This window comes from Kogia breviceps, chromosome 1, assembly GCF_026419965.1.
Source record: "Kogia breviceps isolate mKogBre1 chromosome 1, mKogBre1 haplotype 1, whole genome shotgun sequence".
Classification (NCBI taxonomy): Eukaryota; Metazoa; Chordata; class Mammalia; order Artiodactyla; family Physeteridae; genus Kogia; species Kogia breviceps.
Window position 1 is genome coordinate 156,401,826 of NC_081310.1, and position 15,022 is coordinate 156,416,847.

Sequence of the window (15,022 nt, forward strand, 5' to 3'; positions counted from 1 at the left end):
ATACTGGCTTTTAATCTTGGCTTTCCAGAAAAGTTTTCCTCTTATGGCAACCATGACCTACAACAAATTGAGAAAGTATACCTTTGTAAACAAAGATGAAACATTAATTTTTTTCTCTCTACCTGATCCCTCCTGCATTTGGCTTCTCCAGCTGGCTCCCCTGTGGACCTGATGGCTTACTGTGACAATATTACAACTAGCTATACTAACCATTATTTTAACTTGCTCTCTCTTGTTGTTTTCAAATTATGTATACCTTGTGCCTCTTTGCTGCACTACAACTTTATTAATTTACTAGCTATATTACTTATATCCTGTCTGTTTCATAAGATTGTTGTCTCTTGCATTACCCAATGTGTAACCAGGCCTCCATCAAAATTAATGATGGTTAAACATCTTAAGGCAGTTGATCATATATACAACTCTACACAGAATAATTGTAATAGTACAACTCTAGATATGGGAAGAAGTAACAAGGGAAAACATTTCCTGGATAACAGACTAGTAAGACAGGCGATCCAGAGAATTTAAGATTATCAACAGGACCTGATCCAAAATTAGCACATTGAGTCATCTACCAACAGACTCTTTGCCTGATCTAGGAATGAGCCTTCCTAGTGCAGTGGGAAAAAATTGGTCATGAAATGCCTCCCAAACAATGATCAAATTTATGATCAAGAGGAGGCACTGTGGACAAAGAATGTAACCTGCCATTTCAGTAAAGAAAGAATTTTGTGGCCATCAAGCCAGCAGCCACTGCAGCCACCCTGATGGTGCATCCTAAAGGATGCTCAGCATGGAAAAAAACAGAATACTGGTCCTATAGTTAACATGCATATCAAAGGAAAAATTTCAATAAGCCCATCTTCCCATATAGAAAAGCACTAAATTCATTAACTTGAAATGTCTGTTTCTTTAATTAGCAGTAGTCTTTTGATGTTCGACCACATGGGGTTTTTGTTTTTCCTATATCTTTGCTTCTCCCCTACCTGTTCAGAACAGTCCTTCAGAGCTATCTGAGAGGCTGGTATCCCAGGCTTAAGTCCTCAGTAAGTCTGGTGAATAAAACTTCTCAACTTCTAGGTTGTGCATTTTTTTTCAGGCAGCAGTTCTTAGAACATATTCTAAGTAGCTGGTTGAAAGTTTTTTACCTTTTAAGTCTCATGTCTGGGCTTCCTCAGGGACAGTTTCTGTTGATTTCTTTTCCTGGATATGGACCACACTTTGATCCTCTGCATGTCTTGTAATTTTTTTGTTGAAAACTGGACATTTAAAATAATATAATGTGGCAACTCTGGAAATCATATTCTCTCTCTCCCCTCCCCAGTGTTTGTTGTTGCTGTCGCTATTGTTTGTTTAGTGACTTTTCTGAACTAATTCTGTAAAGCCTGTATTCTCTGTTATATGTGACTACTAAAGTCTCCAGTTAGCTTAGTGGTGAGATAATGACTGGACAGATTTCCCTAAATGCCTGAAGCCAAAAAGTCTCCCAGTCTTTGCCAAGGGGCTCTGCAGGCATGTTTGGACAAGGCTTCAACAATCACCCCAGCAGTTAACAATTCAGCCTTAGCCTTCATTTCCTGCTGGCACAAAGCTTCCAAATCAGTCAGAGGTTAGAGCTTAGGACATTCTTAGATCTTTCCTGAGTACATGCATAGCAAGAGCACATATGTGACCTTCTAGATTCCCAGGAATATGTTGGAGCTTTTCAAAGCCCCTACAGAATCCCATTCCCCAGCTTTTCCTTTTAAGTTTTCTGGTAAGCCTATTATTTGCCTCAGGGGTTTTCCACTGCCTCCGGCAGATGCAATCTTAAATAACTGCCTCAAATTGTTTTTAACAAATGCCTCCTACACCAACACTCTGTGAAAAGCTTTTCCTACTGGGATAGCCGATGTGTCAAATAAAAACTTGTAAGTGGGATCTTCTAGATGGTCAAATAATGACAATCCTCTGGGAATGGGGCCTTGAAGGAGCTCTAATCCTGTTCTGCCTCCTCTGGTGGCTGCCAGGCTGCTCATTTTCACCATGATTGTGGGCTGTTGGCTTTCAAGGCTACTATGGAACTGGGGAGGGAGGAGATGGGGATAGGGCAAGTTAAAAATGCCACAAAGCTTGCTGTTCTTACAGAGGTTCAGCCATTTTTCTTGAACAAACACTACCCAGATTGCTGCAAGCCTTCCGTTCATTTCAGAGTTATGAAAAAGTTGATTGAGCATTTTTGTCCATTTTCCATTGACTTTATGGAGAAAATTTTTCCAGGTCTTTATTTGGCTATTTTTGCTGACATCACTTCTCTTTACTGATTTATCTACTTAAGTCTATCAGTTACTCTGAGAGAGGGATGTTGACATTTCTACCTATTTATACATTTGTCTCTTCCTTCCTTTTTTTTTTTTTTTTTTTTTTTGCGGTATGCAGGCCTCTCACTGCCGTGGCCTCTCCCGTTGCGGAGCGCAGGCTCCGGACGCACAGGCTCAGCGGCCATGGCTCACGGGCCCAGCCGCTCCACTGCATGTGGGATATTCCTGCACCGGGGCACGAACCTGTGTCCTCTGCATCAGCAGGCGGATTCTCAACCACTGCGCCACCAGGGAAGCCCTGAGTTGTCAATTTTTGCTTCATACATTTTTAAGTTCTATTATTAGGTACATACACATTTAGAATTGTTAAATATGCTTGATAAACTGACCCTTTCATCATTAAAAAAAAAAATCCCTTGCTTTATCTCTGGTAACAGTCATTGCCTTGAATTCTATTTTTTCTGATCTTAACATAACCATATGGGTCTACTGCTCACATATACCAAGCACATGGGAATCCAGAATCAATTTATACACAGATAAAAGGGTATAATCCTGATACTCTGCAAGCAATGTCACCTATACCTAATGTCAGGCTTTTGGGCCCTGAAATGTGCCTTTAATTATGCTGCAGGACCTAAAAGCTTTCATTTAGGTCAAACAAGGGTTTTTCTGCAGATAAGCTCGGCGATGGCCTTCCACAGTAGCCCTCTAGAGATCTTCTCTCCTGTGTATACCACTTTTAGAAATTCTGACCCACACCTAGTTGCCTAGGCTCAGAATTCTGTTATTGAGCCATGTGGGTCCACACATATCTACTTTTGTAGATATGACCAAAATGACCTCTGACTAAAACTTATCCCTGTTCAGGGCCAGGTCTAGGCTCCCTAGGCACTGAAAATTCCCATTCCATAGTATAAACAGTGAACCTAGACCAGGAATCAAGAGAACTCAAGTATGGATTTGTATTGAAGAGACTTGTAAGGCAATAATGCACAGGACTAAGAATGTGGACTCTGGAGCCAAACAGCCTGACTTTGAAGCCCAGCTTCACCAGTTGTGTGACTTGGGCAACTTCCTGGTCTCTCTGCTTTAGCTACCTCACTAGTGGAAGGTGAATTAGAATAGTGCCTCTCTTATAGGACTGTGTGTGGTTCAGATGGATTCATATAAGTAAAAATTTTTAAATAGCACTTGGAACATACATACAGTAAGTGCTATCTAAATGTTGGATTTTTTTTTTGGTAGTGTTGGCAGTCTGTTATTACAGACTACAGAGTTAATTTTATCATCACTGTTGCGGTTATGTGCCAGAAATGTAGCATTTCATGAGCAAGTTATACGTGTCTTAATGCTGGGAGTTACACAGTATTATAGAAGTTTAAGATTTTGCTTAAATGTTTAACTATCCTTTCCCCTCCTCTCTTTCAATAGCTATACTCAGTGTGCAGACTAGACTATGGCACTAATCTATTTATTCAAATCATAATGGTCATAAATTTATCAAGTACTATGTATTCTTCCTTGCCTCTATCATGTTATAATTACTTATTTACTTGCTTATTTACTTATCTGTATCCTCCAGAGTGCCAAGGATAGGGACTGATTTGGCGTTTTGTTTGTTGTTGTTGTTGTTTGGCTGGCTGTTGTTGTATTGGCTGATCCCACACATGGCTTGTGGGATCTTAGTTCCTGACCAGGGACTGAACCGGGGCCCTTGGCGCCGAGTCCTAACCACTGGACCGCCAGGGAATTCCCTGGGTTTTGTTTTAAAGAAGAAAAAGTTTACAATGACCCAAGATACAATCTGGGACATACTAATAAATTAATTAATGCTAATTAACAAATGCCAACTGGCTGATTTTGCCACCAACCTTCAACTTGTCTGCTTTAGCCCTCATTTCCAGAAGCTTCTTCTCTGTGGCATCTATCTGCAGCCCCTCATCGCACCAGTTCACAGCCTCGACATAGTTTTTCAGTTCCAGATGGCATAAGGCACCTGTAGAACCCAGCATCCTTAGTATCTGTGGACAACAGGCATGGGAAGAGCCATCCTTGAACGGGACCCCCAACCTTAACCAGCTACCAGCCAGTACTCTGAAGGGAAAATGGATGATAAAGACCCTTGTAGTACATTCCCCAGACAAGGAAGACTATGTCTTGTATCTTAGATCAGAAAGATTTCTAGGGCCCATTCAGCTCAAAACTCCTGTAAGCCTTTCTATCAAGGACTCAAAGTAGGGAAGGCTACAGCTTAGTGGCAAAGAACACAGTCTTTGGAATCAGACAGATCTGGACTGGAAATCTGGCTGTCATTTACCAGCTAAACATTAGACAAAGGACTGAGCATCCCTGAGCTTCAGGTTCCTCATCTATAAATGAGAAGAATAAAGTTCATCTCAGATGACTTTCTTTAAATGGAGAGAGAAAGCAGAATTTGTCTCAGTCATTCACAAAAGCAATGGCAAGACCAAAGACATTAGGTCTCTCCTAAAATTGTTCTTGATGGCTACCAGTTTAAGCTGCTTCTCCTTTAATCATGTTTTTTCTCCAGTTAGCCTCTTTGGGCTTTCCACAGAATTTTTAAATATCAGAACTATAAGGGCTTAAATGTCAATAGAATTCAACCTCATCTTCCAGAGATGGGCATACTGATACTCAGAGTGGGTGTCTCACCAGGGTCACATGGTAAGGTAAAAGTGACAATTCAAAGTACAGACTTCCAGCCTGTGGCAAATTCCACAGGACTATGCTCAATTTACTTGCCCATCTTTGTTTAGTACCTCCTTTCCCTACAGCTGAAGGACCTAGATCTACTTAAACCCCCTAACCATGATTACTTAAGCAATAACTTTGATAAAGCATTTTAAGTTGGTCATGAGGATACAGAGATTAATATGTAATGAATAAATTAAAGTTTACAAATCACCTTTGAGATTCTCAAAGAAAAGGTGAAGTATAAAAGTAATAAAAGCACTATTATTACACACAAAGGTCAGACTACAAGAGAAAAAATAATCTGGGAACATCTCAGCATTACAGTTAGCAGCAAAAGTCCCATAACTTACCTTTTCATTAACATTAACATGGCATTTGAAGATCATGCCTTTCAATCAGCTAATTTGGAAAAAAATTTGAATGTGGCTTTTAGAACTGCTTTATTTTAATTAATTTTATCTTTATTAATTTAAAATGAGTTTCAATTTCTCTACAAATTCTTAAAACAGAGGGTTGGATTATTCTCTGGGGAATTCTTTTAAAAATGGCATGTTGCTGTTGACAAGGACTTAATATCAAGATGCCAAAAATAAGGTGACTTCATTAGTATCTTAGCACCTTCATATCAAAGCTTAAAATACTTCTGGTGCAGTGCATGCCAGCTTTTCCATGATGACAATCATACTGCAGCTCTACAAGACTTACCTCTTACTATTGCTTTCAGGTGGCAGGGTTTTAGCTTTCTGGCAGCTGTCACATCATTGAGAGCAGAACGAAAATTGCCTAACAAAACACCATTTAGTAAAAGAGAAAACACGTTTTGAGATCAGATTACTTCCAAAATTTTGTGTGTAGAAACAAAAACACTCTTGGACAATCTTGGAGAGATAAAAATCAGAGCAACTGTTTATATTGGGTTGGCCAAAAGGTTTGTTCGGGTTTTTCCATAACATCTTACAGACAAACCTGAACGAACTTTTTGGCCAACCCAATAGAAAAAAGTATAGTTGTGCTCATCAAGCACCTTAGAAATGTTTATACAGCATCAGGCAACCCACTGAACAACTATAAATGGCTAGTAAGCATATGGAGAGATACTCAACATCACTAATGATTAGAGAAATTAAAATTAACATGAAATTGGTAAAATCTAAAAACATAATATCCAATGTTGGTGAAGATATGGAAAAAGGACACTCTAAGAGTAAATTAGAGAGCAAACTGGCATGCACTTTGTACATACACTCTGACCCAACAATACTCTTCTAGAACTGATCCTTAAAAATGCTTGCAAAACAATAAAGATGTTAAAAAAAAATGCTTGCAAAAACAAAACAAAACAAAACAAAATGCTTGCAAAAATGTACAAGGATAAATGTAAAAGCATGTTAACCACTGCATTACTTTTAATTATGAAAAGCTGGAGATAACCTAAATATCCTCAATTTAGTAATGATGAAATAAATTATGGTAAATCCATCCTACTAAATACTATACAGCTATTAAAAAGAGTAAGACAGTTCTGCATATAAAAGCATGATAGGATGTCTGTGCTATATTATTTTAAGTGGTGGGTCAATGTGTATAGAAGCCCATCATTATAAAACAAACCAATCTAAATATACAGACACAGGTACACACACATATATATTTGTAAGTGCATTTAAAAAAGGTGTGCAATCATACACACTGGTTATCCAAACTAGGAGGCATGAGATAGACGTTCACTTTCTAGTTTATACCGTAAATATTACTTAGCAGTATTTACCTATTAATTTCACTTCTAAAACTCTAGCCTGGGGGTCAGCAAAATTTTTCTCTAAAGGGCCATATAGTAAATATTTCAGACTTTACAGGCTACATATGATCTGTTATACATTCTTCTTTGTTTTACAATCCTTTAAAAATGTAAAAAACACTTTTAGCTCACAAGAGGTCAGGGATCCAGATGTGGCCTGTGAGTCATAGTTTGCCAAATCCTAAAGAATAACCAGAATTATTGGAAAAACTTTATCACTAACTTTGTTCGTTTTTGCATTACTTAAAAATACCTAAAAGCAGCCATATACTCAACAACTGCAGAATAGTAAAGCAAATAGTGTAAACCCTAGTACGTCCATATGATGCAACTTTACATAGCTATTAAAATAGTATTCACAAATAATTTAATGACAGGTGAAATTGTTTATGTTATAAAATTAAGTGAAAAGAACTGAATACAAAATTGGAAGAACAGCATGATCCTAACTATGGAAAAAATACATATAAGAGAAATCCAAAAACTTCTGGTTAAAGGCAGTAGACTGAACACATGCAATTCAACCCCTACCACTTCCCCTCTGCCACAAAAAAGCCATAAATCCACAGAGACAACAAGAATGAGAACAACAGAACACATTTTAAAGCTGGAGAACAAAGAGACACAGGCTAAATGCCTAATTAGGCTTGAGAAAACTGACTTCTAAGCCAGCAGAGAGAAAACTCAAAGCTACCAAGCTATACTGTAGAACCTACACTCAGAACGAAAGAATCAACAGCACCAGGTACCTCTGGAAGTGTGGGTAAAGGGGTCTTCCATTTAGTGTATTCTGAATCAAACTTGATTCCACACTATAATGCTAGCACTGTGTACCCTTCAACAATTCACTTTACTACATTTATTACTACAGTTTCTTACTCTGCTAACTAGGGATAAAGCTGTAAACCTCATTTATCTTACATAGCTGCTATGAGGTCAAGAGGGATAAAAAAAAATTTGAAAGTGCTCTGTAAGCTATACCATACCAGTGACATCATTTAAGGAATGTCTCTAAGTATTACACATTTGCTCCTCTGGTTATCACATTACATGTGGTTTTTTTCTTTCAAGGTGTTTTTGGTCTTATTAGCCCTATACATGACATTCTTTAGTTCCCCAAGGAAAGGAACTATGTAGCTCTTATTCACAGTGCAGTGCCTAGCACACAGTAAATGCTTTCTATTTACTGACTGAATAGGTAAATGAATTAAACTCCTTTAGGGAAAGGTCAGGTCTTAACTCACTCCTATGATGCCAGTGCCTAGCATGGAACAAGAATCAGTTTGCTGAATAAAGAAAATGTATTCCTCCAGAAGTTAGAAGAGTGGGTTTCTAGTCAAGGTTCTGGCACTAACCAAAGGGGTCGCTCTCTGGGCCTATGTAAAATAAGGGGGCTGGTTGGCTCAAATAATCTCTAAAGTTCTAAAGGAGAAAACAGCTGAAGCGGCCTATGATTAGAAAGAAACTCTGCTCCAATGGTGACGAGTCCCAACAGACTTATCCCAGCTAGACTGCAAGGTTTATTGTCTACCAGCCCCTCAGAAAAGGCTGAGGTCATTCCCAGGTCCTCTCTAAAACTCTGTGATAAGAAACCTGGGTCTAATACGACCAAGACTATAGTCACCACCAATAATGCCAACCAAATAATTAATCAGTGTTTCCCAAAGTCATGTCTGCAGAACAGTCCTGCATGTTAATAAGTGTTACTTGAAAAGGGGGCTTACAAAACCTGAGAATCACAGGGTAAGGTTCTTTGCTGTAGGTTTTCTCAGCATTAACATACTAATGTGCACTGCGAATCTCCCATGAAGAAGCAGCACTGTTCAAATTTACTTGTCCAAAGAATGTTTTACTTCAAAGGTCCCACAGAATACTCTTTGAGAAATTCTCCCTTGTATTAATAGTTTCTCTCACACAAAGAACTCTATTGCCTTAACCCTTCTAGCATCCTTGAGGCCAGAAAAAAATCTTTTTTTTGAGAGACAGAGTAGAAGCATTTGGGCTCAAAAATTCCAGATCATACCAACTCATGTATTAAGGTATTTGATGTTACTCATTTGGTTCAGACAGTAAGAATTATACAACCTACCTGTTTCCCTTTTCACCAAGTCTATCTAGAAAAGCAGAGTTCAGTTAGAGTAAGCTATCCTAGGCTTCTGGGATAAGCAGCTCCTCTTCCTCTGACACTCTCAAACCCTCCACTAGTCATCATACAGTTGTTTTTATCATAAGCTAATTTTTTAGAAAGTACTAAATAATGGAATAAATTACCCAGATAGTACTGTGCTGCTGCCCGGTTGGAATAAAGAACAGCATTCAAATCAGGGTCTGCACATTTCTTCTTTAATCCTTCAGTGTATGAAATCACAGCTTTCTTATAGTCTTTTTCTTTAAAGTAATCATTGCCCTCGTCTTTAAAGGTTCTGGCCTGTTCTGCAAAAAAGAGAAAAAAATGATCACTATTTCCTATTTTTTAAAGGGCTCATTAAAAATAATTCTATATCATGCAATAATGTAATATATGACAAACAAAAACAAGAAACCAATAGGGAAAGAAAACTCAAAAATGAATGCTATAAAACTGGGTATCACCATGGAGAGATAAAGTCACACATACTTAACTACAATCAATTCCAAATATCTTACAAGGTAGATTATTAAGTGTTTACAAAAAAAAAAAGTATAAAGGAAAAAAGTATACTTATCCTAGCTCTTGAAGAGAGGACTCTTTTTTCCAAATATTATTTTGCTTTTTTCTTATTTATTTATTTATTTATTTATTTATTTATTTATTTATTTATTTTTGGCTGCATTGGGTGTTCGTTGCTGCACGCGGGCTTTCTCTAGTTGCAGTGAGCAGAGGCTACTCTTCATTGTGGTGCACAGGCTTCTCACTGCGGTGGCTTCTCTTGTTGCGGATCACGGGCTCTAGGCGTGCAGGCTTCAGTACTTGTGGCGCATGGGCTCAGTAGTTGTGGTTCGCGGGTTCTAGAGCACAGGCTCAGTAGTTGTGGCACACGGGCTTAGTTGCTCCGCGGCATGTGGGATCTTCCCCAATCAGGGCTCAAACCCACGTCCCCTGCACTGGCAGGCAGATTCTTAACCACTATGCCACCAAGGAAGTCTGAGAGAGAGGACTTTTCTTTTAAGTACAGAAGAAACGCAGGGGAAATAACACTTCTGTTTTTGCACATGTTGTTTGAGTCCCTGGGATGCAAATTACCCCCCTCAACTTAGCAAAAGCCTACAAAACTGTTACAATTCAGTTCAAATTTCCCACCCAGTGAAAGCCCACTCCTACCTCCCCCACCTATAGTATTCCAACAGTACCTATAGTTACACGTTGGCACTTATCACACAGGTTTGTCCTGATTCTTTAGGGCAGTTTGGCTATCCACTGGAATGTAACCTTTGAGGGCAGTTTCATTCATTCCTGTATCCCCAATGACTAGCATTTAGTAGGTATCCAAAGAAATATATTTGGAATAAATAGTGACAAGTTAGCTCGGGCTAACTACTTCTTGTTATCCATCAGAAGCTTTCTGACTCACACTTTATCTCAATTCAATGGAGGAGCAAAACAAACGTTGAAGATACCTTCTGGAGATCGCTCTTCATCAAAAATAATTGACTGGAGGCAAGCCAAGTCAGGATTCTCCTGGGGATCAATTTCTGATGGCGCTTTCTTCATAAATAGGGGGATCTTTTCAAATTCCTGGAGGTTGTTAAGAGAAGAATGAACTACATATATAGGATTTTCCACTGAGTACATCCAATTCCATGTCTCTGCATCAAAGTTTTCTTACTCATCATAATTTGCAAATCTTCATGACTGCCCTTCTCTCTCCCTATCCAGGCCCCAGTTTCCCATCTGTAAAACAGAGCGTAGAATAATCCCTAAAGATCTTTCAGTTCTCACATTCTTATAAGAGTGGTAGTCATCACCATCAGTTGAACGCTCATAGGTTCCTGGCACTTTACCCACCCTCTCACTTCAGCTTCGCCACAATCCCGAGATTGGTGTTACAGTTAGAGGAATTTTACAAATGAGGGGACGGGCTCAGATAGGTGAAATAACTAACCCAGTATTACAGCCAGTAAGTGGTGGAGTCACAGGTTTCTGACTCCAAAACCTGGACACCTAAACGTACTGGCAGCTTAAGACCCTCAAAACTTCGGGACCGATTTTTAACACTCAAGTAGAAACTACCTTTCCGCTGGCAGCGGCAGGGCTCGGAGGTGAGGGAGGCGCCTCCGCGCCCTGGAGGCCCCTCCGCGCCCTGGAGGCCCCAGGAGTTCGGACGACACCCCCCCCCCCCCCCCACACACACACACACAGACACTTGCGGAGACCCCGGGCCCGCTCACCTCCTCCCACTGGTCCTCGTGGAACCCGCCGCGGTAAGGCTGGCTCTGGAACTTTTCCAGGAACGAGTCCATGGCGTCGTCAGAGGCCGCATCCGCCTCCGGCCGCTCCATATCACCTCCCTGGCTCTCCTGCCACGGTCCAGACGCCAAGAATCGCTCGACGACTTCCGGCGGCGTGGATGCCCTTCCCTCAATCTTCCGGGCTGCGCTGGCCCTTGCGCCTCTGGTTCCGCCTTTCTGGGGGCGTGGCCGACCCGACTCCACCCCCCAACTCCCATCCCCGGGAAGCACCGGACCCGGCGCACCCTCCCTAGTACTTTTGGGGTCATGGGCAAGCCCAGGGGCCCACAACACCCCACTATCACTTCATTCATTCATTTATTCAACCATTCAGTCAACACATAGTTCCTAAGCTCCAGGCCTGTGCTAGTCGCTGGGTATACAGCGCTAGGCAAAGCAGGTAAAATCCCTGCCCTCTAGGAGTTGATTAGGTAGAGGCGAGAGACAGACAATAAACAAATAAGATGTGACAGATTGTCAGGTGGTAGCAAGGACTATGGAAGAAAAGTTCCGGACGCACAGGCTCAGCGGCCATGGCTCACAGGCCCAGCCGCTCTGCGGCATGTGGGATCTTCCCGGACCGGGGCACGAACCCGTGTCCCCTGCATCGGCAGGCAGATTCTCAACCACTGCGCCACCAGGGAAGCCCTGGAAGAAAAGTTTTAAACGGGGTGGGAAGGCATTCAAGCAAAGGAAGAGGTGGGGGGTTGTCTGCGCAAGAGCATTCCCCACGGAGGAAACAGAGAGGGCCGGGCTCTGGGGTGCAGCAAGGTGTGTGAGTAGAAGGTAGGTGGGAGGGATAATGGGCTGTGAGTCTGAGCGTTTGGGCTTTCCTCAGCGTGCAGTGGGACCTTCTGGAGAGTTCTGAGGAAAGGAGTGATGTGCTCACACTCTGTTTCTGAGGTTAACCACCTCTACCCTCAGTCCCCACAGCTGAGATGGGAACAAGGCCTCCAGGGCAAGTAAGCCTTCCTGCAACCCCTAGGTTACCCAGCAACTGGCTGCTGGGCCCTGCATCGGGTGCTACAGTCTTGGCATCTCACAACCTAGTCTAGAAGGAAAGACAGGCAGGTGGCAGACCAATCTAAACCCCGGCTGGTCACAAGCCTTCGCAGTGGAGGTGCAGAGGAGTGGTTGTTCCCTGGGGGGTTCAGGGAGGTTTCACAGAGGAGGTGACGCAGACCTGGGAGCAGAGATGAGGACTATCTCTGCAGATGGATGGGGGCTGAAGGGAAGTTGGGCATTTTAGGCAGTTGGGAGCCCATGTGAAGAGACGTGTGGGTGGGCAACAGTCTGCATGCTGGCTACTGCAAGAGTTGAGAGGAAGGCCAGCAAGGTGGGTGGGGGCCAGAGGGCCTGACTGCCCTGTAGCCCTTTATCCTGCAGAGGACAGTGAGTCACTGACACACCTACAGGCAAATTTGTCTTAGGAAGGCCTGGGTTGCCAGGTGAAGGATTGATGGGGGAGTCTGGATTAAGAGATTGACAAGGAGAATGCTGGTGAGAGGCCAGGGGAGAAAAGAGATCTGAAGCCCAGAAGCAGAGCTGACAGGCTTGCTCATTATTTGACACGAGGATGAGACAGACAGCAGGGCTAAGGATGATACGTGGAGCCTTCCAGGGCCAGGACTGTGTCTTTCCCTTTCTACCTCACCCACACCCAGCAGAACACCTGGTCCAAATGCTCCCTTTCCTCTAAATCCAAACCTCCTTTTCCATACTTCCTCCTCTAGCCCGCTCCCTAAGGATTCCCTTTCTTTTTTTTTTTTTTTTTTTTTAAGAAGATCTTGGGGGTAGGAGTTTTATTAATTAATTTATTTATTTTTGCTGTATTGGGTCTTTGTTTCTGTGCGAGGGCTTTCTCCAGTTGTGGCAAGCGGGGGCCACTCTTCATCGCGGTGCGTGGGCCTCTCACTATCGCGGCCTCTCTTGTTGCAGAGCACAGGCTCCAGACGTTCAGGCTCAGTAGTTGTGGCTCACAGGCCTAGTTGCTCCGTGGCATGTGGGATCCTCCCAGACCAGGGCTCAAACCCGTGTCCCCTGCATTAGCAGGCAGATTCTCAACCACTGTGCCACCAGGGAAGCCCAAGGATTCCCTTTTATTCTCTTCATTTATTTTCCCTTCTTGAATACAGAGCCTACAAAGTCCTTTTGCTTCCTTTTTAAAATTTGATTCCTATAAAATCCTGTAAGAACTCATTTTACAGGTGATGGTAGGGAAGGTTCAGAGAAGGGAAGTGCTCTTTGACCCTTCCAACTCGAGACTACTTGGGGGCCTTGGCCAATAATTGAGCCTATCAGACTCCTTTGTGCTTCAAGACCACCCAGACCCAGAATAGGTGGCTGTTATTTATCAAGGCCACCAAGACCAGGATGCTGACCAATGAAAACAGCAGTGTCTCTAGGTGGAAAGGGCTCAAGCATGGGAGTTGGGAGGCCTTTGGGATCCACACTTCTGTTGCTTCCTGGCATGACATTGGACAACACCCACCGTCTTTGAGCCCTGTCCTCATCTGGAGAACGTGGGCAATGAAGCCAACCTGCCTTCCCCTTAATTCCATATGGCTACTGTGAGATTCAAATGAGGCAATGCTCGTGAACATTCTTGGCAATGGACAAGGTTATGCAAAATGACCACCCCATTTCCTACTCTCTCAGGCCCAGAATCCTGATGGCCTTGGCCTACATTTATTGGAAGATGATTGTGTTGTCAACTTCACGGGTTCCTCATCCCCAGCAGGAGCTTAAATGTAGGTGCCCCTCAGGTTTACATCTCAGATTTTCCTGCTCTGCACACTTACCCGGGGAATCTCAGCTCACACCTGTGCACAGATGAATTCCAAATCTGTTTCCATCTCAGATCCCTCCCGCGTGCAGCCAGCACCTGGGGGCGGTCTCCACTAGCATGGCAGACAAGCCCCTCAAGTTCACCATGTCCAGACTGACCTCACCACTCCCCAAACCTGCTCCTGGTCCTGAGGGACACTCAGTCGGGGACACCATTGGCCTAGTCACCCACCCAGAAACCTGGGCACCATCCTGACGTCTTGCTCTCCCTCCTGTCAACCACCAGATTCTGAAAATTCTCCTTCCTCAGTCTCCCACAGGTCCAGTCACCCTCTCCATCCTGCACTGCAGCCCAGGCCCCTTCCAGGCCCCATAAGACTCTAGCCGGGTCTCCCTGTCTGTGCTCTTGTCCAGCCCCCCGACCCAGCACTTTCCCTCCATTCCTGCATGAGCTTTCTTCCTCTCTGTTTTCTGATTTATTCCCTTTTATGCTCCAGAGCCCTCCCCCTTTCCCACTCCTATCACTCTAATGTGTTGTTGTTGTTCGTTTTTTTTTTTTTCGGTACGCGGGCCTCTCACTGTTGTGGCCTCTCCCATTACGGAGCACAGGCTCCGGACGCGCAGGCTCAGCGGCCATGGCCCACGGTTCCAGCCGCTCCGTGGCATGTGGGATCCTCCCGGACCGGGGCACGAACCCGCGTCCCCTGCACCGGCAGGCGGACTCCCAACCACTGCACCACCAGGGAAGCCCTCTAATGTGTTTTAATGTACATTTTCAGTTTGTAAGTGTCCTTGCAAAATGCAACTTCTTTTGTGCATATGTTTTATATAGTTTTTTCCCTCAGCACTAGGTTTTAGGTCCCATCCATGGTGCTACATGTACCCCTACTGCCCCTAACTGCTGCGTGGGACTCCAAAGTGCCCATCCACTTCCCGAAGATGGATCCTCAAGCTGCCTCCTCTCCCTCGCACCACAGAGAACACGAAG

General features: G+C 43.1%; 1 protein-coding gene across 3 annotated transcripts in view; it reads right to left on the bottom strand.

Annotated features, from left to right (window-relative positions):
* TTC4 (tetratricopeptide repeat domain 4) overlaps positions 1-11,418 on the bottom strand; it is a 37,131-nt gene extending 25,713 nt beyond the window's left edge. For 2 of the 3 annotated variants that reach the window (XM_067007159.1, XM_067007148.1), the window contains exons 1-5: positions 11,188-11,379; positions 10,417-10,534; positions 9,091-9,252; positions 5,727-5,804; positions 4,178-4,302 (exon numbers count right to left, since the gene is read on the bottom strand). In XM_067007159.1, the coding sequence (XP_066863260.1) occupies positions 4,178-4,302; positions 5,727-5,804; positions 9,091-9,252; positions 10,417-10,534; positions 11,188-11,298 (594 nt within the window). In that variant the 5' untranslated portion in view covers positions 11,299-11,379. Of the gene's footprint in view, positions 1-4,177; positions 4,303-5,726; positions 5,805-9,090; positions 9,253-10,416; positions 10,535-11,187 lie in introns of all 3 variants that reach the window. The other variant, XM_059063272.2, reaches the window with a different exon arrangement.
* Positions 11,419-15,022: the final 3,604 nt, after the last annotated feature.